Genomic DNA, 27,750 nt, shown 5'->3' on the forward strand with positions numbered 1-27,750 from the left:
GAGGGCTGATTAGCTCCTCTCTGAGTGGGAAGGAAGGACATGGGTAGAACTGAGGGAAGGCCGTGATGTGGTTCTCCAAAATTTGACTAGCTCATTATCTATTACCCAGGACTTTCTCAAGAAAGACTTCATCAACAGCAGAGGAATAGTATGGTAGAAGGAGGGGAGCTTTAATAAGGAGAGAGCCTCCCTGTACCCCCACTCCCCAGGAAACTCAATGTCTGGGAGTTCAAGAACCTCTTGCAATTCTTTTGTCTTTGATTCCTCAGAAACCCCCTAGACTCCAGGCTTTAGGCCAGGCCCTTTCTTCTCTTCCATTTGCATGTACTCCTTCACCTTCAGGAGCAAGAACAGAGTGAACCCACAGCAGCACTTCACCCTGTGTTTAAAGCTGAAACAGCTGGTATGCTAACTTTCCAGGACATGGGTATGCAAAGGCCTCCTGTTGTCCTTTTGATATAGTAACCTGCTCTTATTTAGGCCCAAGGATAGGCCCAAAGATCACCTAGAGGACAAATGAAGAGAATTATTAGAACCAGGCAGATCATGGGAGCCATGTCATTCCATGTCTGATTCACTGCTAACTTTGTGCCCCTGCAGGTGACTCTCCTGTGAGGACCCCACCTGCATGGACCCTGCATGCACCTATGCGAGGTCATCAGCTGCTTCTCGCACAGGTAGCTGCCCTCCTGAGGAAAAGGCTGCTGCACACACTGAGAGCCTGGAAAAGCACAGTCTCAGACCTGCTGCTGCCTGTCCTTTTTGTGGCCTTGGCCATGGGCCTTTTCATGGTGCAACCTCTGGCCACCGAATACCCTCCCCTCAAACTGACTCCTGGCCACTATGAGGGTTTGGAAACTTACTTTTTCAGGTAAGAAACTTTTTTATTTCAAAATTATGGACACATTGTGAATAAAGACAGACTATGAATAGTGTCATAGACTGAATGTTTGTGTTTCTCCCTAATTTTTTTTTTTTTTTTTTTTGTGGAAATTCAACTCTCAACATGATAGTACTTAGAGATGGGTTCTTTGGGTGGTGACTAGTTTAGGAGGATGAACCATTACAAATAGGATTAGTGCCCTTGGAAGGAGACACTAGTAGGAAAGTATCTTGCATTTTTTCCTACTGTTAAAGAATCCTTAAAACAATTAAATTTGGTGGTTTTTTTTTTTTTAAAGCAAAGCAAAACAGAAGTGATTCATGAATTAGGCAGCTCCTGGAACCACAGCAGCTTCTGAGAACTTCAACTAACTACCATCACAAAGCATTTACAGAAAAGTGGAAGTGAGACATAGAAAACAACATACTTTGCTATAGTCTACTAGATCAGTCAGTCAATTGGTTAAAGCTTGATCAATCAGCTGCAGTGCCTCCTACAACCAACCAAAGTTCAATTCTTGCAATTGAATTTTATGTTAATTTGATATGTTGGGCCCAGTGCAGATGCCCAGTCAAAATTCATGGTCACCCAAAATTTTGTTTGACAATTCTCTGTTGTATGAAGAAGATAGTCATCTCTAACTCAGAAAAGGGCCCTCGGGTGAACTCAACCATGCTGGACCCCTGATTTCTCCAGTTTCTAGGACTGTGAGAAATAAACTTTTGTTGTTTAGAAGATACCCAGTTTATGGTACTTTGCTATATTAACCTGAGCTGACTAAGAAAAATAGCATTAGCTTTGATATTTTTAAGAATTCAAATAAAAATATCTATATGAGGGGCAGTAGGAGTCATTTGGTGGCAGAGATCTTGCTTAGCATGTTCAAGTACCTGGCTTTGATCCCCATACCCCAAATTCTATGTGAATTGCCGCAGTCTGGCTGGGCACAAATCACAAGCCACTGAAGCAGGAACAAACTTTATTTCTGAACTCCACCAGCACACTCCACACACGCTCCCCGGGAACTCTCCGGGAATCCCCGCGAGAGCTCAACTGGAACTCAATGGGAACTCCGCGAGAACTTACTGGCATGCTCTCAACCACTACTTCTGGCAAAAATGCCATGCGTCATCCCGAATCGGCTGTGGCCCTCAACAGTGAATGCTTTCATTATTTCTGAGGTCAGAGTTCACAGGGATAGCTGTTGAGAAGCCCCTGCTCTTTTTAGGGTTGTGTCAAAGCAGATACCTAGGACTGATGAGGCAGGACTGGCTCCCAACCTCCATATCAATGGCTCCTCCCTATACAGACAAGCATCTTTATAAAAAAAAAAAAAAAAAAAAAAAGGACACTAGTCACTGGCCCCTACTCCAAGCCCTTAGCAGTAAGTAGGAGGGCCAGGTATGTTTTAGAATTTTTAGGATTTTAGAAAAATATATAAATTATACATTTCACAAAATCTCCCATAGTTACTTTAAGAAAAATGACCCATAACAGCACATACCTGTCTGCAGGGAACTCTATGATTTAAGCAAAATGAGGTCAAGACCATAAATGAGGCTGGGAGTGGTGACACATGCCTACAATCCCAGTGGCTCAGGAGGATGAGGCAGGAGGACTGTGAGTTTAAAGCCAGCTTCAGCAACTTAGTAAGGCTTTAAGCAACTCAGCAAGACACAAAGGTCATGTTAGGATCTCATGTTAGGATCTTCCAGATCCATTTTTCAAGTTCTTTATCTTTCCTCAAAGTTTTTTTTTTTTTTTCTTTTGTACCAGAAATTGAACCCAGGGAAACTTACCCACTGAGCCACATTTCCAGCCCTATTTATCTTTTTTTTTTTTTTTTTTTAATTTTGAGATGGGCTTTCATTAAGTTGCTTAGGGCCCTCCTGAGCTGCTGGGGTTACTGGCATATGCCACTGTGCCCAGCTTCAAGATTTCTTTACCTTTTCTTTTTGGCTATCTGTTTGTGGTATTTCTCTAGTGTTATTATTTGTATCTAAACAAGGATCATCCTCTTAGTTAATTTCTTCAATAATATTTTCAGGAAGTCTTTCTTCCTGAGTTTAGAAACTCCTGTGTAGGCATGTGATCCTGTTACTATTCTATTGCTTTTGGTTTGTCTGGTTGGTTGGTTGTATATCTGGTTGGTTGGTTGTATAAACTAACTCTTTGTTAGTCTGCATTTTTTGAGTTTTCCTCTGACTCCTGGGATGTGTGATTGTCCTTGCTGTTTGATCAGATTAGGGTATCATTTATTGACTACAGTAGTTCCCAGAGAGATGGAGCCAAAGAACCTTCTACCTCTATTGAGCTGCAGATGACTGTCAGTACATTCCTACTTCCTCCAGGCAGCTAGCGGAGCTTTCTGCGGTTTGTGCTCTTGTTAATTTAGGAATAGAAAGTATTGACCCCCTCCAAATAATCAGAGAAGACAGAGGTCTGTTACCTGGGAATTTGCAGGTCCCCAAGCCACCCTTCCCACAAGGGTACTTGCTTATCCCTGCCCCTGGTCACTCTGCTCCTGGCTTCAACTTGTGTTCATAGGTTGCCTGGTCTACAGGGAAGAAGACTCTGAACCAGCTTTGCCTGTGGTGACTCCCACAGAGCCTAAGACCCCACTTGGAATCTTATAGTTACCAATACCAGAAGCTGCTAGGATCAGGAGAGAGAGAAAGGTTGGAGTTGAGAGTGGAGAGAGGAAAGGAAGAAAGGGCACGGGCTGCTATCTTTCTAGAAACCCTAGAACTTGCCAAGTTGGTTTAATCCTATCTGCATCAGAAGCATTAGCGCTTTCATTAATCAGGAGGGCCCTTTGGGATGGTGCTCGGGAATATGCACCTGCTCTGCTAAGCTCACTGGGTCACCAAGATGTACATCAAATGTTGAGAAATAATGATTTGGAGAGGGAAAGTGACCCCCTATGACCTACCTCAGAAATCAATAAATTATGACCCCATTTATGAACGACCGCAGGAAGGAGTAATTTTCAAGCCCTATAGTCTGTTAAAGACAGATGTCCAGTGCTTTAAACACTGAGATTTACTTAGCAACATAGGCAAGAGCTTGAAGGCAACCAAAGAGAGAGTTTAGGAGCCTGTATTTGAATTTTATGGCAAATGAGATACTTTAAAGCCGATTTTTGTTGTTTTCTTTAAATGGTGATCTCTAGACCTAAGCAAAGAGTAATAAAAAGTAAAGCATAACTTTTACACATGTTTTTTGTAATCATTAAAAAGGAAACAGTTTAGGGATCAAATGTTTTTCTTTCAGAAAAACAGTTTTACTTTTATATTTGTTCTTGGATGATGGGTCATAGGAGAATAGTCCAGAGATGTCACAAATGACATTTCCTTTTATATGGGCTCCATTTCAGTGGAGAGTGTGTCCCTGTCCTGTGGAAGTGTTTTCTCACAGGTTAGACAACTGAAGGATGTTTGTCCAGAGGGTGCACTGCCAACTTATGGGGCAAAGCTTTGTTCATTTCAGGCTGCTTCTCATTGTTTATGTTGGACCACAGAAGTAGGGAATCATATCAGGCCAGTTGTAAACCACCTAAATATTTAAAGACATTTACTGTATCTTATACAGTGGGGAACATGGTGGTTTCCTATAAATAATTATTGCCTTCTGGATTTAAGAGCTACAGAGGTGTTTTCATTCTGGGTTTATATATTGTTAATGTTCTGAAAATGACATTGTCCTCAGCAGAAATACCATTCTTTCTTGGTCCAATGAGTTTTAGTTTCTCTTCCATCAAATTTTGTTCCTGTTTAAATGGTAAGAGTTCAGGGAAAGCCAGATATAGGGAAATTAAATATTCAGACAGGATGACTGATTCGGTCAGTAATTTCCGTATATTAATGATATGTCACAATGTGTTGAACAAACTATCTCTGAGAACATACTGAGGTCCAGCTCCTGTCCTAAGCACAAAGCCCTTCTTTTCCAGGATTGTTTTGTTTCAGTAACGAGAGGGGCTACCATTAAAGTCCAGTAAAGATGTGCATCGGGGCTACTGGGAAGGAGGGAGAGAGTGCAGGCAGGTCGGGGCTATTGGGAAGGAGGCAGGGATGAGGCTGGGAGTCACAGTGGGAACAATGTTGGAGCTGAGGCTTCTGGGCTAGCGATGGTTTCTGGTCATGTAACCAGGACGCTTAGAAGAGTGAATTGAAGGGATTGGAACTTAGAAAGCAAATCCACGTGATCAAAGTGGTTGCAGTTGGGTGCTGCCTTCTAGGAATAGGCCTAGGGTATCCAAGCCTGAAGACTGTGGAGGGCAAACACCATGTGGAAGGGTTCAACACTGTTTCCAGGCTCACAAATGAAGAGGAGACATGGAGGGGCCCGGGTTGTGGTTCTGTGATAAAGTGCTTGCCTAATACATGTGGGGCACTGGGTTCAACCCCAGCACCACATAAATAAAATATAATAAAATAAAGTTTTTTAAAAAAGGAGATGTTGATAAATTTTACATATAAATTATTTTAGTTTTGATGACACGCATATCTATGATATTAATGAAGTTCTATGTGATATATTTTAACATATGGGTGTAGGGTACACTAAATAAATTGAGACTCCCTTTATCCATCATTCCCCCATACCCTTCATAACCTTTAGTAATCACTATTCTACTTTAATGTTGACTGTTTTAGTGTCCACATATGAGAGAATATATTCAGAGCTTGTCTTTCTGTGTCTGGCTTATCTCATTTAATAATGTCCTCCAGTTCCATCTGTTTTGCTACAAATGAGATGATGTTATTTTCTTTAGGGCTAAATACTATTTGGTTGTGTATAGATATTACATTTCCTTTATCTGTTCATCTGTTATTGGCACCTAGGTTGATTCCATATCTTAGCTATTGTGAATGATGCTGCAATAATATGGGCCTACAGATATATCTTTGCTATGCTGACGTCATTTTCTTTAGATATATATGCACAAGTGGGATAGCTGGATCATATGATAAATTTTGAGCAGAGAGAATATCAAGTTTGTACATTAGAGAAAGCAAGGAAGGAATTAGGGAAACTGGAAATCTAGAAAGTCCCCAAATCTATGTGAGTTCCCACGGCACAAATAGGGAAGTTTCTTCTCATTCTTGGCTTGCACTGTGGGACACGGTGGTGCAATAAGTCTAATTAACTTAGACCTCCCTACATTTAATGCTTATAGCAATTCAGAAATATAATTAAGAGGCAATTATTAAAAAAATTAGTACGTAATAATTATACAGAATAAGGCAACTCATTGTGACATATTCATACATGCACTTCACATAATTTGGTCAATGTCAATAATCAGTATCTCCCCTTGAAACCTCACCTCCTCCTACCCACTGATCCCCTTAATCTGAAGAGTCCACTTTGCATTGTCCATGAACAAAATCAACAAATGACAAAAATTTGTGATTGAGGTCTCCTTTAAGTTTCGTCTTTCTTAAAAGAAATCAATATTATAGATTATTTGGAAGAAACCACTATATACTCATATACATTTTTTAATTTGTACACTAATTCTTTCCCAAGTGATTTGGGGCACTGTTTATATATGCTATCAATAGTGTTAATTATACATCATTCTTCTTTCTTTTGGGGATGAGTGCTCCTAAAATTGTGCATTCAAAAATAATTTGTAAGTTACATAGTGTAAGTTCTGGAGAGTAATAAATCTATGTTCTTTCATAAATATTATAATTTAGAATTTTGATTGTTTGTAATGATCCCCATTCCCAATGAGTCAAATTTAAAGTTGTGTGAAACATCTTTTTCTCCACATTTCTTCTTCAAGAATTTTCTTAAAGTTGATGTATAAAGTTTAATATAGCATTTGTTTCTACATCTCCCCCAAAGCTACATGAGTGTCTTTTTGCTGATGGTCTTTTCAGTAAAGCAAGTCAAAGTTGGTGACCTTGGTTTTGGTAATGCTGCTTGAGCTCTTTATTGACTTTTGAGACTTACACCAGCAAAATAAATACCATAACTCAAAGTTTACTTAAAGCTGCATAGGATTCTGTGCTGAAGACCTCTTGCTAAGAAAATGCAGTTCACTATAGTTCACAGATAGAAACAAAAGGTTGAAACATAGAAGTGGTTTTATTGTGGGGCTCTGTAATAGGACAAATAATCAGCCCAAACCAGAGTGCCAACATTAAGAGAACAGTGTTATGCATTTTAATATATTAACATAATGTAATATTATACAGCCTTTAAAGTTTGTTTTTAAATCCATGCAAAGTGTGAATAATGGTTACATTATAAAATTAAGCAAAAAATGAGAAAATAATACAGTGTGGATACAAGTATATAAAAATGCATGTCTGTGGTGGCAAGGATGTGCTTTGAAGAAATTTCTCAATTTTACTTTTGCTTGTTTGGGTCTTACCATAAAAAACACTAGAAAAATAGTTTTATCTAAGAAACTAGGGCTCGTTTGCTTGGATCAGCTTGACAAGGGTACATTTTGAGATCAGAATGTGATTCTTTGCTTTCTGTTGGGAGCCACTAATAATTCCATTTTATCTCCCCTGTCTTACCACAAATAGCAGTGGGAATGACAATATGGACCTCACCCATGTGCTCTTACGGAAGTTTAGAGATCAGGATCTTCTCTGTGCTGACTTAAACCTAGATCTGTAAGTATCATGTGCCCTCTGCAAAAGTAAAGCTTCCAGCCAGCAATACCATAGCTGGAAGGACCCTTTCCCTTCAAGTTTGGTATTTAATGTTTATATTACATCACATGAAAAGAATGTTAGCCTAATGAGTAGGTTACTGAAAATGCCCTGACATAAGATTCCTAACTGCCTCTATCTCTGCTTCATAGACACATGATTTGTATTATGTCAAAAATTAATAGCTTTCAGAGGCTGGGGTTGTGGCTCAATGGTAGAGCACTTGCCTTCCATGTGTGAGGCACTGGGTTCAATCCTGAATACCACATAAAAATAAATAAATAAAATAAATGTATTGTGTCCATCTACAACTAAAAAAAAAAAATAATAGCATTCAGTTCACTTAATAAAACCCAAAGCTAAAAAAGAATGAAGTAGCAACTAAGTATGAATTATATGTTAACCATTATGTACTTTTAGGGAAAACTTTTACATACGAAAATTAATTACATATTTCTTTTTAAATAAGAGACTTACAAGGTCAGTACACATGTAAATGAGAATGTGTGGCAATTGTCTGTTTCTGCCTGACTTATTTCACTTCAATGCAATGTCCTCTATTTTCATAAAGGTTGCTGAATAATATTCCATAGGGTATACATACACCACATTTTATTTATCCATTAATCCACTGATTGAAACCTATGTAGATTCCATATCATAGAAGTAGAGAGTAGAATAAAGGTAACCAAGCCTAGGAAGGGTGGAGAGGAGGGAGGAAAGATGATGGTCAATGGGTACAGGGTGAAGTTGGGTACAAAGAATAACTTCCAATGTTATGATTAACAATAATTAATTGAATATTTCAAAATAGCCAATAGAGTATTTTGATTGTTCACAACACAAAGAAACAATAAATGTTTTAGATGATGGATATAATAATTGTCCTGATCTGATCATTATACATTGTATACATGTACTAAATATGACACCATACATCGTAAATATGTGCATTTATTAGGTGTCAATTAAAAATTTTAAAACATTTAAAACAAAAAGCTCAGTATGTCAGTGCATGAATTACTTTAAAGATCATTTTAGTAGTATTTGAAAATAATATAGAGATGACTTTCATATAAAACCTTGATAAAGTATGCCTTTCTTCATAAACAGTTCTTTCACTCTTATTTTTCTGAAATTTTATTTATTGAAGAATGGCTATAAATAAACTACTGCCACAAGAACTGAGATTAATAAAGAATATGGCCCTGGTCTCAAGGAATTTACAATTCTGGATAGAACAAATGAGGCAAGTGATAAAAACCATAATGGTACATTGAATGCTAGAAGTGTATTTTTAAAGTAATAAATACAGACATCTAGACAAGAATGTAGTATCTGCAATATGTTTTCTAATTTGTGATGACACATTTGGCCCATTAGTCATATTGGTAATTAGCTTGAGACTGAATAACTATTAATGGTCTCAGTATGAAAGAATTAATAGAAAATTAATTATGTTGCTTAACTTTAGTCTTCTCTTGAAAAACAAAGTAATTTATTTATCTAGGGCTTTAGTGGTGATGTTTTGATTTCCCTTTCCTTTAATGAAACACGCAGGATATAAAATACATCTGTGTTTTGGGAAATTGAAATAACCTGGGGTCTCACATAATCCAAACTTGGCCCAACTGGGCATCAAAGAAAGACCAGTTAGTAGAGAAAAGAAAAAGATATTTCTTTCATTTAATCTCTCAGGAGGAAATTAAAAGGTGGAATAAATGCTTCAAGGACAGCAGAACATATTCACAATTCTGTTTGCACATCGATTTAGCTTTCAGTTACTTTGCAAACATTGCAGTAGTCCTCTAAACTCTTAGCCTGCCTCTCTGCCCCAGAGTGCTGTCCCTCAGCCCAGCCTGCACACCACCCTCACGCTGTATCCCCTGCCCTCTCTTCTGCCTTTTGGGGTTTATGTTACTTTCTGTCTTTTCTTTATGAATTTCATGTATCTGTCCTTAACTCATTTCTACCTATAACCGTTTCTACCCATTTCCCTGGTTAGCATAGCAAAAGCTTTGAGCCCAGGGGGCTCTGGCATTCGAGGATGCTTTGAATGACTTACAGTAATAATAATTTATGTCCATGTTACACAGACAGTGTTTGATTCACTGGGGTCCCAAATAAAAGCAAAAAGCTTTTTTTCAGTAAATTTCTTTGGGTAAGAATAAAATATTACTGGATTCAGTGATATCTACATTTTTATGTTCCTAGCAGACTTTAGCAAGCACTTTATCATTAATCAGGGAAACATTCTGAAATAACAGATGGGACTCTGCTTACGGATTACTTTTCTGTTGAGAGGCTCAGCACTGAGAATCATATGCAAAATTCTTAGGTCGAACAGTGACTTTCATTCCCTGCCCCCCCCCGCCCCCCCCAGAAATTAGTAGAGTTCCAGAAAAACTAATTATGGTGTAAATCTGACCTAACATACTTTTTTACTCATAATAGTCAATGGCACATAATTTAAATTTTAAAATGTTTTTAAGTTGCCAATTTTTAGAAGTAGAATGCTAGATGTACATAATCTATTTCATTTTACAAGGCTCATATCAGGTGGCACTCTGGTGATAAATTCCCCTACTATTTCTGAAGCAAAATGATCACTTTCCATACCCATTCTTGTTAGAGTTTTAATATGAAACAAATGTGCTAGTCAGCAATTGGGGAGATGTGTAAGATGTGTAAATTTATTATCATAAATTGAAGAAAGCCATTACCATGATTAGATTGCAGAAATGTGGCAGATTAACTCAGTGGCCTGATATCTCCAGGGCTCAGGACTATCTAGGAGGCTTGTTGGCCTGCAAACGCTTAGGAGAGATGGCATCCTTAGAGGCTGGCATGGATGCTGACAGGTCCCCTCTGAGATGTTTGTAAAGCTGGGAAAGGAGGTCAAGGGTCATAAGCATCAAGTGCATGTTAGGTATCAAAGGTTCGGGGTGGAAAACACATAACTGGGACTGGGTTGGCCTCAAACTAATTCTCACCTCCACCACTTATTAGCCATGTGACCTGGGCATCTAACTGAACCTTTTATTTGCCTCTGTTGGCATTCATGTTCTTCTACCTCTATAGGAAGTACAGCACCCAACTCAAACACCAGGGTAACCTCTGTGGAGTGCTTCTTTGTGTTTTGTTTTTTGGTACCAGGGATTGAACCTGGGGTTGCTTAATCACTGAGCCACATTCTCAACCCATTTTATTTTATTTTTTTGAAACAGGATCTCACTAACTTGCTTAGGACCTTGGTAGATTGCTAAGGCTGGCCTTGAACTTGTGATTCTCCTGTCTCAGCCTCCCAAGTTGCTGGGATTACAGGCATGTGTCTCTACGCCCAGCTGTAGAATGCTTTTGTGTTCTTTAGTCTCAGAACACTTCTATTGAGGATGTCCTTATAGCATCTGCCTCTCTATAGATATTTAAAATGCATTCTAGGCTGTTAAAAACTTTAGGCAGTCCTGTGTTAGGAAGAACTATTTAATCCAGCATTTCCAAACCTTAAGTACCAAGCATTTATTATGGAATATCTTCACTGTAGGTGTGTTCTATAGAATGTGTTGGGCAAATGCTTTAAATGTGTGTTTAGATTCCTAAAATCAACGAGGAAATTTACATAGAAACATCTAATTTCCAATATATCATCCCTGCTGCCTGTCCCTCTTGTGGGGGCCACCCTGAACAGGAGCTGAGCATGCCCCCTTAGCCTTGAGTAATGTGGGTATGGAACTGGCATCGCACACAGTAAGAAGCAAGTGGGCCTTACCTTTGTTCAGCAAGGAAGTGCAGCTCTGGGAGTGGGTGTCACCTAATGGGACTGGGCTACACGGCCCCCCCCCCATTTGTTGTAACACAATCCCTTGCCTTATTTGGGTGGAATATTCTATTGAATGTCTTTCTCCCAATAAATATAGGGGTTTGGGGTACGCTCTCCCTCTTGCTTCTTGCCTTTCTTGCTCCCCTTGACTCCCAGTGTGGGAGCTCACACCTGAGGTCTCAGAGCCTTCCCTGACCCCTGCAAAAGGCATTTCTGTGTTTGTGTGGTCTTTTAGCTGCCAGCACAATTCACGAAGAGTGACCCTGAATCTGTCGCCTGCGTGCCCATGGGCGATACCCTCTTATGAATGTTCACATAACTTCATAGTGAATCTTTGAACACAAAAAAGTATTGGAGACTGAAAGACGCTCAAAAAACTAAAAATCTGTTAAATGCTATGTTGGATCATCATGTAGCTCTCATGGCAACACATTTTACTCTATCAAAGGGAGCTAGGGGAAGAATAATGTAAGAATTGGTAAAGAAGAAGAGGGCTGACCACTTGAAGCAATTCATTAAATTATGCGCATTTGCTCTATTAGTCTGTTTTCTGTTGCTATAATTAAACACCCCAGCCTGCATACTTTATAACGAAAAGAGGCTTATTTAGCTCACATTTCTAGAGCTTCAAAAGTGTACTGCTAGCATCTGTTGGTTCTGGTGAGAGCTTCTGGCAATGGCATCACAATGGAAGGAGTGTATGTAGAAGAGATCATGTGACAAAAGAGGAAACAAGGAGATTTGGGGATCTGGTTTGCTCTTTTTATAACAGTCTGCCCTTTTAGGATCTAACTGGAGTTCCTTCAGAACTACATCAATCCATTCCAAGGTTGGTGTCCCCAGTGATCACATTATATCCTACCAGTCCTCACTTTTAAAAGTTCCACTACCTCCCAATTCCATCATGCTGGGGACCTAACTTCCAGTCCATAGTATTTAATACCCATCATCTGAGATGTGTATCTGAAGCAAAAAGGGCCAGCTGAGTTTAAGAAATAGAAACAGAATTATTTTTAAAAAAACAATTATCATAAAAAGAAGTGTGATTAAATACACAACTCCCTTAGGTATTATTTGTAAATTAACTTTTAATCCTTAAAATGAAGTCCCCATAAATTAATCAGTCAAGGAAGTAGTAGTAGAGAAGTCTTCAAATTAATTTTAATATTTCAAAAGTTACCTGGAAATTGTACTTTACTAACCTAGTTATTAGAAATGTCAACTTTCCTTTCATGGCCTGTACTTTTTCCAACTTGTCATTTTTGTACTGAGTTTCTCTTGTGATAGCAACTCATCTGGACAGAAAGCCTGAGCTTGGTGCTCAGCAGGCCAGTCCTTCTGCTATGTGATCTTGGGTCAGCTGCTTAACCTTTCAGGAGTCCACTTATTCTTCCAAAAAGTGGGGATAAGAAAAATTTGGTAAAGATATCTAGCCAATGCCCATAATTCAGTTGCCCAATTTTTGAGTAATAAGAAAAATTATTACTAACGTAAATTTTGATTTGCAAATCTCAGAAAAAAATTTTAAAGTCTGGAACCCAAAAAGATAACAAGTTACAGGGAAACTTGATTAAAAAAAAAATGTTTGAACCACTGTTGTTTTTATAACTGCTTCTGTTGCACACTCTTTCTCCAAAGTAAAGTTTGTAAAAACTGCTTTTCTGTAAATGATGATTGAATTACTGAGTCATTCTAAAGAAAGGAATTAGAAGTTTACTGTGTTTATGAATTGCTTTGGGGTACCTGAGTTGAGTCAGGGAGCCTCTGGATTTGCCACAAGCCCAGAGCCCCTGTGAAAACCCCAGGATCCCTGGGCAGTGTATACGGTACAGGGAGCCGGGAGCCGAGTAAGCATCATGTCATATAATGGAAATACTGGCACTGCAATAAAACATTGTCATCAGATTAGCAGCTCACGCTGGGAAAACAAATGTCAGAGCTCTGCCTTCACGGCAGCAGGAGGTGATTATCTTGTGAACTGTGTTCTACTGTGATGGGACTCTCTTTTATGGAAATAAAATAGCTTTGTAATCCAAAAGATCATTCCAATTCTCTCCTTTGTTCTTTAGGAAGAATTCTTCATGCTGGTCTAGGGATACCTTCCCTCACCTGAAGTTTCAGGATTCATGTGGCTGCCTGGTAGGTTTCTGCATTTTTTGATCTTTTTTGAATAAAAACCTTAAGTGAAAAAAAAATGAGCTTACTCCATCTGTAAAATCTCCATTTTCCTTATTCAAGTTCCTGTGGACTTTTTTGGTTCACTTCATTGGTTGTTCATCTGACACTTAAATAGAATCAACCCTTTCCCCTTACTCACTGCCCACTGCTCTTGTTCATGAACATCCCCATAGGCATTCATTAAGCAAGCAAATCTTCTTTAGTTATTAATGAAACCCAGAATAGCCCCTTATGAGGTTATTTCCCCACATTTCAAGGCTCGAGGACATCAAGGCTGTCATCATATTTTTATCTGATTTTCGAGAGCTAGATATTAAAAATGAAGATACCACTTAGCATTTCTAATATGGTTGATTTACACAAAAACAAATGGAAGTAGATGTTCCACTGTTGATGTGAAGGCCATAGCTCCCTAGTCTGAAGAACAAATTGAAATTTATTTGGAAAATGAATTGGGACTCATCTCAAAGGAGACCTCAAAATCTGATTAATAAAAGGCATAGACCTGTTATCCACAGTTAACAAGAGAATGTGGCAATCCTGATTTACCTAAAAAAAAGGAAAATTTTTAAAAAAATCTTCATTGAGTGGAGAATATGATTTCACACTTTTCTATGTAATGGCCCACAGATGAATTCTTCTTAACAGTTTGGTGACTTAAGAAAGTTTGCCTTTAGAGGGATTGTTCAGCTTTCTTCTCTTAGACAAAGCAATGTAAGAAAGAGCAGTGACTCAGTTCCCATAATGGATACTCTAAGTGTTGGTGGACCTGAGTGGGCTGATAGATTTCTCCAGGGTTCCTTTTGGTCTTATGGTCAAAAAGGTCAGCTATGTTTGGTGTCCCTTTGTAGTAACCAGCTAGCCCAGCTATTTTTTGCTCATATTTTTTTCATAATTATTTGCCTTTCTCTGTTGTTTCTTTCATGCACTCATAATACTTCTAATGTTTCACACCATGCGCTTATTCTCTTGATTTAATCATTCTATTGTATCAGTAGTTTTTTTTTTTTTTTTTTTTTTTTTAACCAGCTTACCCAAAATTTATTGGAATTGGATTGGGTGTTAATGGTTAAAGGATAAATGAATAAATATTAGGGGTTTATTTGTATAAGCCTCAAAATATAAATTCATTCCCATTCACATGAACTGCAAGATTTTAGCAAAATGTATATAAGAATGAAAGGTTTCATCTGAAAAAGTTTCATACCCAAATAAGGTTTGGAAGTGCTAGTTAAATCAATATTAAGGTTTTGGAAGTTCTGGTTAAGGCAGGTCTGTTTGCCATAGCTCTTCAATAAGCTGTAGCAATGTGGGTTTGAATTGGCAATAGGAAAAAGAAGTGCAGGATAGTCTGCAAAGTATTTAACTAATTTTTTTTTTGTGTGTGTATGCCAGTCATTTTTTTTTTGTTTTGTTCATATTTTTTGAGTTACACTTTGAGAAACACTGGTCAATTGATTAGAAATCAAAGTACCTCAACAGAAAAGGGGTTCAGGTGAGAATAATAAAGGCCCCAAGGAAAGGGTGTTGCTCCTTGGGGTTGGTTCCAAAGAAACACTCATGAAAGTACATGGAAGGTGGCCCGCATCCAAGGTCTGTTCTCAGATCCTTAGTGATCATGGTAAGCCAAGTTAAGTTTCTTTGGCAGAGGGCAAAATAGTTCTCTCCCCTTAAATTTATGTGTGCCATCCAAAAGTCCTGGGTCCACAAGGATGTGTCTGTTTCCTCACATTTCAATATATCATGGCTCTTCTAAACCCACAAAAATGTTCCAAGGTTACTTGTTGTTCTCATTATTTGAAAAAGACACCACTAGGAAAACTACCAGTGAATGCGAACTAAGCAAGCTCTGAAGAATATTCAGGAAGTTTTAGGACCCTCACTCTTATGAATAACAGCAACCATATGAACAACTGTATGCAGTCAGGAATGTATATGGCCTTATAGGTGGTGAGAGGAGGGGGCATTTGTTTCCTGTGGCTACTGTAACAAATGTTAAAAACACGGGGTTACTGAAACACACACACACACACACACACACACACACACACACAGATTTATTCTCACACAGTTCTGGAGACCAGAAGTCTGAGATCAGTACCAGTATTATTTCAGTCTGAAGTCTGAAGTCAAGGTGCTCCCTCGAAAGGCTGGAAAGGAGAATATATTCCTTCACTCTTTCAGTTCCTATGGGATTCTGTCATTCATTGTCTTATGGCCACATGATGCCAATCTGTCTCATGGACACCTTAAAGATTATCACGTCAATCTGTGAGTTAGGTAATCGAGTTTGGCTGAATTATGTAGCTCTACATTCTAGTTTAATTGGCAGGTAGAGGTTGTGTGCATTTGTGGTGTAGAACATGATGTTTTGATATATGTATACATTGTGGAATGGCTAAGTTGAGCTATTCTTGAAAGAATGCATAATTAAATAGATTGACTTAGCCATTCCACAGTGTATCTCTCTCTCTCTCTCTTTTTTTTTTTTTTAGGTGAGAACAATTAAAATCTATTCTCCAGCATTTTTCAAGTATGCAGTCTATTGTTCTCAACTGTAGTCCCCATATTGTACACTAGGTCTCTTAAACGCATTCCTATTGTTTAAGTTTTGTGTGCTTTGACCAACATCCTTCCATTTCCCACTCATTCCTTCCTCCAGTCTCTGGAAACCACCATTCTACCCCCTATCTATTTAACTCCAACCTTTTTAGATTTAACATATGAGTGAGAATTTGGCTGGACTACAGCTTACAACAATTCTTATTCTTACTGTCTTTCCTCAAGCCTTGTCATCAAGAACTTAAGAGAAATATCTTGAGCATATACAAACAACCCTTCTTACTTTTTCATAGTTCTTTTGTGCATTTCTGAATCTAATGACAAATCCATGCACAGGTAGGGCTGTTTTTATTTCCATTTTGCAAATAAGAAAAAAAGTTTCCAAATCTGGAGTGAAAGGCTTAGAATTGGTCATTTCCTATTTCTATTATATTATTATCTCCCAATTTGAAGCAAAGTCCATATCCATATAGTCTGAACTTGTCTGAGGTCAGGTGCGTAGCTGTGACCACTGACTCCCACCTCGTTTGGTGGTCATTTCTTGATTCAGACGTGGTTCTAGCACTCTAGTCAGCTGCCAGGAGAGAGCTGTTTGAATTCTACTTTAGACACTTATGAAAGAAGCACATGCCTTTGAATTCTTCTGCTTATCTCCCTCCCACTAGTTACCTCTGACTCTCTTTCAGGTTCATCAAACACAAGATCACCCCAGTGAAAACATTTCTCTCTTTTTAGTTCTTACAAATCTGCTCAAACTTACATACAGAAAAGGATTTGAAGTTCTCAGATATAATTGACTGCACAGGTTGCAGTGGAATTCTGGCACAATTCTCAAATATAGGAGACTCTTAAAGAGATTTTAGAAGTCAGAATGTATAAAAGGCTGAAGATAATTGATTAAAAACTGAAAGACAAAAAAAAATCACATTTCGTTTAAAGCAATGATGGTAAATTGGTTTGTGGGTTATGGAAACATTTCTATTTTATCCTTTGAAAACTATTACAGAAGTGTCCAAATGGAAGTGCTGGGGCTCCTTACCTGACCAACTGCCTGGGCCATACCCTGCTCAATCTCTCAGGCTTCAATGTGGAGCAGTACTTGCTGATGCCATCTGAGAAACCAAGGTGTGTTACAACTGTCCCTCTATCTTTTCTATTGTCTTTGAATTATAGTCCTGCTCCTTACATATTGGTAATTGATTCCTGCAGCACCAAGGATGCCAAAGTTTGCAGAATCTCAAGTCCCCTATATAAAATGGCATAGTACCTGTATATGACCTGCATATGTCCTTTTTAATACTTTAAATATCTAGATTACTTAGAACTGATACAATGTGAATGCTGCCTAAATAGTTGTTATACTGTACTGTTTAGGTAATAATGACAAGAAATAGAAGTCTGCACATGTTTAGTACATAGCAATTTTTTTCCTGTGTGTTTTCTATCTTGGTTGGTTGAACCCATGTTTGTAGGACCCAAGGTTATCAAGTGCCAGCTGTGCTTTGAAGAACCTATTGTTTCAAATGTTAATGTTCATGAACTCTCAGAAGTCTAATACTCACCTTGGTATTCATAAAAATTCCAAAGATATGCTGTGGGCCTTAATCAGATTCCTCACTGCTGGTTTTCAATCTTTGAAGCATTGGGGGAAATCATATCAATTGAGATTCCATCAGTGGTAGAGGCTGGGGAGCCAGAAGCAGTTTTACTGCTTTAGGGAATTCAAGCAGATGAGTTAACAGCATAATGAAATAATGGCCTCTTTTTAGAATTCCCTATACTTTGCCACATCTAGTATGGGCACCTGGGTACAAATGGTATCTTAAAATTCCTTTGGGTGATTTTGAGTAAAGCTTTTGCTTTGTGCTGATTTTCCTTGAGCCTGAGGAGGTGAATTTAGAGAAAGGGATGGAGGGCAGAAATGAATAAGAAGTTTTGTTTTAAAATCTCAGAAGCATTCGCCTCACTGTCAAATTTCCTAAGCCTGCCAAATATAATGCATTGTTTCATTTAGATGGTCCATGTTGCCTGAGATACCTAAGGCCTTCTGTCTCCTCTTTGCCCTTGTCAGACCAGCATATCCTCATCCTCCTGAACATCAACCTTTTCTACCCCAATGTGTTTTAACTGTGTCTCTCCTGCTTCCCCACCTTCTAGCATCCATAAAAATGTCCTATAACCTCTAGCTTCCTTTTTTAACCCTGATGGTTAATTTTTAATTAGGATCTTTTGTGCCCAGAACTTAGAATAGTATCTGGCACCTCAAAGGTGCTCAGTGAGTATCTGTTGAATGAATGAGTGAATTTAACTGAGCCAGGTAGGAGTGCATTCCTATTCCTTTGCGTCAATTTTTGTAGCAAGTAGAGTTACCATGTATAGGACTGTTCTCTAATCTCCTTCTATCCAGAGAGTGGGGGGACAGTGTTTAATATGTGCCTTTATTTCTTTTCTTTTTATTTATTTATTTATTTTTTTATGAGAGAGGGAGAGAGAGAGAGAATTTTTAAAAATATTTATTTGTTAGTTTTTGGTGGACACAACATCTTTATTTTATTTTTTATGTGGTGCTGAGGATCGAACCCAGCGCCCGGTGCATGCCAGGCGAGCTCACTACCGCTTGAGCCACATCTCCAGCCCTGTGCCTTTATTTCTAATGTCAATTATGTTTGAAAGTTTAATAAATGTCAGATACCATGCAGCCCATGGAGATAACAGAAATTAAATCTATAATTTCTACCTAGGAAAAGCTCACAGAGCTACATGAAAGACAAGGTAGTAAGTAGAAGATTTTAAAAAGGGTGGTAATTGATATAATATATGGGAATGTAGGGTACTGGGAGAATTCAAGGAGGAACATCTCACTCAACTCTTGTATTCAGATGCCTTCCTGACCCAGGTGAGATATGAGTGGTGAATGAGAAGAGTAGAGTAGGGTCTTCAAACCAGGGTGGCTGCAATATCATGATGGTCCAGGTGATCTTAAATAGTGTGCTTTTTGAGGAAATGACCTTGATTAAAATAAATTGCTGATGATCACACCATGTGCTTGCATGGCATTTCCTAGCAAGGTGGTAAGTTCTGAGAAATATACTTGCTAATCTAGTTCTACTCCATAAGCAATGGCCTCCTTGGATGCTGGAATTGGGTAGTCACTTCTGCAAGCATGTGCCTTAGGCTGTGTGGTTGGTCATTCTGCCGATCAGAGAGATTCAGCTGGCCATGGTCCTAAGAGCGCCATACCTCGTGTGGTTGGTAACTAAATACCCTCTGGGTAGAAGTCCTGGTGCCCACTGATTGGAGCACTAACCCCATGTTTACTTTTAACAGGCTTGGAGGCTGGTCTTTTGGAGTGCAAGACCCCGGTGAAATTCAAGATGTGAATGCAAACAAGTCGAAACCAAGAACTCTGGCAAAGGTAATTGTTTGTTTTTTCCTTCCAATTTTAGAAAGTATTTAGGAAAATTAAAAATCCAAATAGATTTTTGAGTAGTAGTAGGGGCTGGATCAAAACCTAATACTTTATGTGAATAAGAATAGTTGTATGTAAACATTTCCTTGAGAGGGGAAATGAAATTTTGTACTTTAGATTGTGTGGAAATAGAGCAAATAGGTTCCTGCTTTTGTTAAGTCAGGACTTCATTTAATAAGACCAAAACAAGTGTAAAGATAATGTATTTTTAGAGATATCATAGTTGTGATAAGTAGAAATGTCATTACTGTCCCCAGTGGCCAAAAAATTCTTTTATGCATACACTTTAATTCTTTATCTTCCAAAAGGCTGATGGACACAGAGGTGACATTGAGAAATCAGCAAATACACAGGAAGCTCAAAGGACCCCCAGATTTTCAAGCCCTGGTAGGAGTATCCTATTAATTAGGTATAGGTTTTTTTTTTTTTTTTTTGGAATTACAGAAAACAGGTGGCAAGATTTGCCAGGTGTGAGAAACTGGGATAGAGGAACATGCTTTTATCCACCAATAGCAATGCAGAATTAGTTAATACTACAGATTTTTCTAAGGGAAAAAAAATCAACACAATCTTGAACTGGGGAAAGCTGAAAAAATTAGTTTTGGTCTCCATGACTGGGGAAATAGTTTGGTGTTCTACTGAGAGAGAAATTGGAAAAAAAAAGTAGATTGTGGGAGGAAAGTAAGTCCACTGTAAGAAAGTGCTTGTCAGTCCTGTTAGGACATCAGTGTAGAAATGACCCAAAGTTGTTCATTTCTATCATGTGGGTATCTCATCTGCACTTCACCTTAACATAGAATTAATGAAACTGATGATCTTCCCAGAAGATACCCTCCAGATATCTTTCCATGCACAGGTCCTAATATGGATTAACCTGGAAATATGGAACCTGGAAAAGTTAATTCATATTAGGACCTGTGCATGAGAAAGTTCCCTCAGGAGAATAAAGACTCCTCACATGTATTTCACAGTGTCATTCCTGATGAAAATGTTAACAGTCTTGCTTTAAATATAATCCCTGAAGAAAATTCTATGTCATAGTGTGGACAGCTCAAAAATCTCTTCTTCAGCAAGGTTTGTTCAGATCTTTCCCCCTCCCCAACCTTTTCTAAAGTCAACATACGTGAGATTTATAGCTTGGTGTGAAAATATCATTCATAGCTTGATAGACACCCTGAAATACATTTGCTGGCATAGATTGGAACATGTGTAGCCAATATTAAAACGTGCCTGATTTGTAGAAGGAATCTGTTTCTTTCCTCTAAGAATATTTTTGCTTGGGGAGATCCAACATGGCGGCGAGTGGGGAGGCAGCGCTTTCAGTACCTCCTCAACAACGGGGTCAGAGAGACGCATGGATACGCTTAGATTCAACCTGCTGAGAAACTCCTAGAAAAATTCCACTAAAGAGAGACCGGCCGGGAATTGGTAGGATTTTTGGAGGTGACAGTTTGTGCTAGACGAGTGAATCTCTGCCACGCAGCGCAGAGGTCCAGACCCGCCAGCCGCTGCCCGCTCGACTCGGCGACTGTCGGCTGCCTGCACGCGGCCCCAGCGTCAGGGCGGATAGCCTCCGAGGCACAGCGCAGCAGGAGCGGTGCAGGGACTCTAGGAAGAGGTCTCTCGCCAAGCCTTCATGAAATAGCGAACCAGGAGCTGAAACCAACCAGAGACAGACCACTCCCACCCCTCCCTTCGGACACTCCGGCAAGGAGCCTGGGGCCAGCCATAGCAGAGAGGTGACATCACCAGAGTTCTGCCGACAGAATTCCATCCCAGCGGAATCCACGTTAGCAGGTGTGTGACTCCCACCCCCTCCAGATACAAGCAGCCAGGAAACCCCAGGAATCCCTCCGGGGGCGTGTCTGTAGGGAAGCAGAGGGGATTCCAGATCCCCACCTCCCCTTAACACCAGCGGCGACACCCAAGATCTTAGCCGCCAGTTTCTGGGGGCGTGCCCACCAAAGGGGTCCAGAAAAATTAAACTGTTGGTTCCCAGATCACCCCACCACAGCACTGGGGCTTAGATGAATGACAGAGAGGGTGTTCATCGTTCGGGATATAGGACACGCGGTGGGGCTGCAAGTGTAATCAGATCCTTTGGGAACCGCCTCCAGTGAACAGGACCTGGCTGGCTGGCTTGGAAGAGGAACAGGGGGAGGGGCCGGATAAGTGAAAGGGCTCTGGACTAACAGGATTGAGAGACTCCCAGGAGCCACCTTACAGGGATTTCTGTCAGCACATAGAGGGCAGAAGCTCGGCTCAGAGGGCACAGCTCCGCCTATTGGAAGAGAAGAAAATGGGATTCAGCCATAGAACAGGGGATGCCAGCATGGCAGAGATCTGATGTCATCGGAGAGTGGCCGAGGAGAGAACTTCATCGGTGCCAGCGGCGACGGAAACAGTTGGTCTCTTGGTAGGGAGGGTGAGTCACAGATACCCGAGTCTCTCTCACTTTGTTGTCGAGCCAGAGGGGAGGAGCGGGGCCGCCGCCCGCGCCGGCAAGGTAAGCAGACCTGCGACAAACCGGCGGATCAGGCCCAGCGGCCTGCCAGCGTGGTACACACTTCACCCCAACTGGAGTAGGGGCAGAGGAGAGCCTTCGCCCGTGCCCAGATCAGGCCCAGCGGCCCGCCTGTGTGGTGGTCAAGTGACCCCAATTGGAGTGGGGGCGGAGCGGAACTGCCACCCGTGCCCGCAAGGTGGGCAGACCGGCGACCAACCTGCAGATCAGGCCTAGCGGTCCCCGGGCGTGGTAGGAGGGGCAGGGCAGAGCCTTCGCCCCCACCTGCAAGGTAGACAGACCTGCGACAGAACGGCAGATCAGGCCCAGGGGTCCGCGGACGTGGTAGACACCTCACACCAATTGGAGGAGGGGCAGAGCAGAGCCCCCGCCCGCACCTGCAAGGGAGACTTTTCAACTATACAAGAGCAATATAAATATATAGGGGGGGGGGAAATTTCAAAAACACAACAGTTTCACCAAGAAGAAAGAAACGCAAGCAGTATGAAAAGACAAGGAAAGAAAGGACTACAAGCAATGCAGGTCAACTCAACTTTAGAAGAGGTAACAGCTGCAGCAGATGGAATGTCAGATAAAAAATTCAGGATATATATGCTTCAGATGATCTGGAGTATCAAGGAAGACATTAGACAGCAAAATCAGACAATGAAAGATCACTTCGACAAGGAATTACACAAACAAATCCAGGAAGCAAAGGATCAACTACACAGGGAGATAGAGGTTATAAAAAACAAACAAACAGAAATCCTAGAAATGCAGGAAGCAATAAACCAACTTAAAAACTCAATTGAGAATACTACCAGCAGAGTAGAACACTTAGAAGATAGAACATCAGACAATGAAGACAAAGTATTTCAACTTGAAAAGAACATAGACAGCTCAGCAAGACTGTTAAGAAACCATGAGCAGAACATCCAAGAAATATGGGATAACATTAAGAGACCAAGCTTAAGAGTCATTGGGATACAGGAAGGTATAGAACTCCATACCAAAGGAATGAGCAATTTATTCAGTGAAATAATACGAGAAAACTTCCCAGACTTGAAGAATGAGACAGAATCCCAAATTCTAGAAGCCTACAGGACGCCGAATGTGCAAAATTATAAGAGATCCACACCTAGACACATTATAATGAAGATGCCCAACATACAGAATAAGGAGAGAATTTTAAAAGCTACAAGAGAAAGGAAGCAGATTACATTTAGGGGTAAGCCAATCAGGATAACAGCTGATCTTTCAACACAGACTCTGAAAGCTAGAAGATCCTGGAATAACATATTTCAAACACTGAAAGAAAATGTGTTCCAACCAAGAATTGTGTATCCAGCAAAATTAAGCTTCAGGATAGAAGATGAAATTAAAACCTTCCACGACAAACAAAAGTTAAAAGAATATGCAGCTAGAAAACCATCTCTTCAAAACATCCTTGGCAAAACATTACAGGAAGAGGAAATGGAAAATAACAATGAAAACCAACAGTGGGAGGTAGGACAGTAAAGGGGGGGGGGATAATCAAAGAGGAAAACAAACCATGTTTACTAACATAAATAAACAAATATGGCTGGAAGAACAACCCATATCTCAATAATAACCCTAAATGTTAATGGCTTAAACTCACCAATTAAGAGACACAGGCTAGTAGAATGGATCACAAAACAAGACCCAACAATATGCTGCCTACAGGAGACGAAAGGTTGGGAAAAATCATATCACTCATATGGACTTCGGAAACAAGCAGGAGTGTCCATACTCATATCAAATAAAATAGATTTCAAGCCAAAGTTAATCAAAAGGGATAAAGAGGGCACTACATACTGCTTAAGGGAACCATACACCAACAAGACATAACAATCATAAATATATATGCCCCAAACAATGGTGCAGCTATGTTCATCAAACAAACTCTTCTCAAGTTCAAGAGTCTAATAGACCACCATACAATAATCATGGGAGACTTCAACACACCTCTCTCGCCACTGGACAGATCTTCCAAACAAAAGTTGAATAAGGAAACTATAGAACTCAATAACACAATTAATAACCTAGACTTAATTGACATATATAGAATATACCACCCAACATCAAGCAGTTACACTTTTTTCTCAGCAGCACATGGATCCTTCTCAAAAATAGATCATATATTATGTCACAGGGCAACTCTTAGACAATATAAAGGAGTAGAGATAATATCATGCAACCTATCTGATCATAATGGAATGAAACTGAAAATCAACGATAAAAGAAGGAAGGAAAAAGCATACATCACTTGGAGAATGAACAATAGGTTACTGAATGATCAATGGGTTATAGAAGACATCAAGGAGGAAATTAAAAAATTCTTAGAGATTAATGAAAACACAGACACAACATATCGGAATCTATGGGACACATTGAAAGCAGTTCTAAGAGGAAAATTCATTGCTTGGAGTTCATTCCTTAAAAAAAGAAAAAAAAAAAACAACAAATAAATGATCTCATACTTCATCTCAAAATCCTAGAAAAAGAAGAGCAAAACAACAGCAAAAGAAGTAGAAGGCAAGAAATAATTAAAATCAGAGCTGAAATTAATGAAATCGAAACGAAAGAAACAATTGAAAAAATTGACAAAACTAAAAGTTGGTTCTTTGAAAAAATAAACAAAATCGACAGACCCTTAGCCATGCTAGCGAAGAGAAGAAGAGAGAGAACTCAAATTACTAGCATACGGGATGAAAAAGGCAATATCACAACAGACACTTCAGAAATACAGAAGATAATCAAAAATTATTTTGAATCCTTATACTCCAATAAATTAGAAAATAGTGAAGGCATAGATAAATTTCTTAAGTCAGATGATCTGCTCAGATTGAGTCAGGAGGATATAGACAACCTAAACAGACCAATATCAATCGAGGAAATAGAAGAAACCATCAAAAGACTACCAACTAAGAAAAGCCCAGGACCGGATGGGTATACAGCAGAATTTTACAAAACCCTTAAAGAGGAACTAATACCAATACTTTTCAAGCTACTTCAGGAAATAGAAAAAGAGGGAGAACTTCCAAATTCATTCTACGAGGCCAACATCACCCTGATACCTAAACCAGACAAAGACACTTCAAAGAAAGAAAACTTCAGACCAATATCTCTAATGAACCTAGATGCAAAAATCCTCAATAAAATTCTGGCGAATCGGATACAAAAACATATCAAAAAAATTGTGCACCATGATCAAGTAGGATTCATCCCTGGGATGCAAGGCTGGTTCAATATATGGAAATCAATAACTGTTATTCACCACATCAATAGACTTAAAAATAAGAACCATATGATCATCTAGATAGATGCAGAAAAAGCATTCCACAAAGTACAGCATCCCTTTATGTTCAAAACTCTAGAAAAACTAGGGATAACAGGAACATACCTCAATATTGTAAAAGCAATCTATGCTAAGCCTCAGGCTAGCATCATTCTGAATGGAGAAAAATTGAAGGCATTCCCTCTAAAATCTGGAACAAGACAGGGATGCCCTCTTTCACCACTTCTGTTCAACATAGTTCTCGAAACACTGGCCAGAGCAATTAGACAGACGAAAGAAATTAAAGGCATAAAAATAGGAAAAGAAGAACTTAAATTATCACTGTTTGCAGATGATATGATTCTATACCTAGCAGACCCAAAAGGGTCTACAAAGAAACTATTAGAGCTAATAAATGAATTCAGCAAAGTGGCAGGATATAAAATCAACACGCATAAATCAAAGGCATTCCTGTATATCAGCGACAAATCCTCTGAAATGGAAATGAGGACAACCACTCCATTCACAATATCTTCCAAAAAAAAAAAAAAATACTTGGGAATCAACCTAACAAAAGAGGTGAAAGACTTATACAATGAAAACTACAGAACCCTAAAGAGAGAAATAGAAGAAGATCTTAGAAGATGGAAAAATATACCCTGTTCATGGATAGGCAGAACTAACATCATCAAAATGGCGATATTACCAAAAGTTCTCTATAGGTTTAATGCAATGCCAATCAAAATCCCAACGGCATTTCTTGTAGAAATAGAGAAAGCAATCATGAAATTCATATGGAAAAATAAACGACCCAGAATAGCAAAAACAATGCTAAGCAGGAAGTGTGAATCAGGCGGTATAGAGATACCAGACTTCAAACTATACTACAGAGCAATAGTAACAAAAACAGCATGGTACTGGTACCAAAACAGGCGGGTGGACCAATGGTACAGAATAGAGGACACAGAAACCAATCCACAAAACTACAACTATCTTATATTTGATAAAGGGGCTAAAAGCATGCAATGGAGGAAGGATAGCATCTTCAACAAATGGTGCTGGGAAAACTGGAAATCCATATGCAACAAAATGAAACTGAATCCCTTTCTCTCGCCATGCACAAAAGTTAATTCAAAATGGATCAAGGAGCTTGATATCAAATCAGAGACACGCCGTCTGATAGAAGAAAAAGTTGGCTACGATCTACATACTGTGGGGTCGGGCTCCAAATTCCTCAATAGAACACCCATAGCACAAAAGTTAATAACTAGAATCAACAAATGGGACTTACTCAAACTAAAAAGTTTTTTCTCAGCTAAAGAAACAATAAGAGAGGTAAATAGAGAGCCTACATCCTGGGAACAAATCTTTACTCCTCACACTTCAGATAGAGCCCTAATATCCAGAGTATACAAAGAACTCCAAAAATTAGACAGTAAGATAACAAACAACCCAATCAACAAATGGGCCAAGGACCTGAACAGACACTTCTCAGAGGAGGACATACAATCAATCAACAAGTACATGAAAAAATGCTCACCATCTCTAGCAGTCAGAGAAATGCAAATCAAAACCACCCTAAGATATCATCTTATTCCAGTAAGATTGGCAGCCATTATGAAGTCAAACAACAACAAGTGCTGGCGAGGATGTGGGGAAAAGGGTACACTTGTACATTGCTGGTGGGACTGCAAATTGCTGCAGCCAATTTGGAAAGCAGTATGGAGATTTCTTGGAAAGCTGGGAATGGAGCCACCATTTGACCCAGCTATTCCCCTTCTTGGTCTATTCCCTAAAGACCTAAAAAGAGCATGCTACAGGGACACTGCTACATCGATGTTCATAGCAGCACAATTCACAATAGCAAGACTGTGGAACCAACCTAGATGCCCTTCAATAGACGAATGGATAAAAAAAATGTGGCATTTATACACAATGGAGTATTACTCTGCATTAAAAAATGACAAAATCATAGAATTTGCAGGGAAATGGATGGCATTAGAGCAGATTATGCTAAGTGAAGCTAGCCAATCCCTAAAAAACAAATGCCAAATGTCTTCTTTGATATAAGGAGAGTAACTAAGATCAGATTAGGGACGAAGAGCAGGAGAAGAAGATTAACATTGAACAGGGATGAGAGGTGGGAGGGAAAGGGAGAGAGAAGGGAAATTGCATGGAAATGGAAGGAGACCCTCAGGGTTATACAGTGGAGGGGGTAGAGAGGGAGGAGGGGAGGGGAGGGGAGAGGTGGGGAGGGGGGAGGGTGGAGGATGGGAAAGGCAGCAGAGCACAACAGACACTAGTATGGCAATATGTAAATCAATGGATGTGTAACTGATGTGATTCTGCAATCTATG

The 27,750-nt window shown here is 39.5% G+C and overlaps 1 protein-coding gene across 1 annotated transcript in view; it reads left to right on the forward strand.

Moving 5' to 3' along the window:
• Positions 1-27,750, forward strand: part of Abca13 (ATP binding cassette subfamily A member 13) — a 437,088-nt gene that overhangs the window by 259,355 nt on the left and 149,983 nt on the right. The window contains exons 44-48 of the mRNA XM_071608614.1: positions 601-871; positions 7,435-7,524; positions 13,453-13,522; positions 17,130-17,248; positions 19,451-19,538. Of these exons, the coding sequence (XP_071464715.1) occupies positions 601-871; positions 7,435-7,524; positions 13,453-13,522; positions 17,130-17,248; positions 19,451-19,538 (638 nt within the window). The remainder of the gene's footprint in view (positions 1-600; positions 872-7,434; positions 7,525-13,452; positions 13,523-17,129; positions 17,249-19,450; positions 19,539-27,750) is intronic.

This window comes from Marmota flaviventris, chromosome 1 (assembly GCF_047511675.1).
Source record: "Marmota flaviventris isolate mMarFla1 chromosome 1, mMarFla1.hap1, whole genome shotgun sequence".
Lineage (NCBI taxonomy): Eukaryota > Metazoa > Chordata > Mammalia > Rodentia > Sciuridae > Marmota > Marmota flaviventris.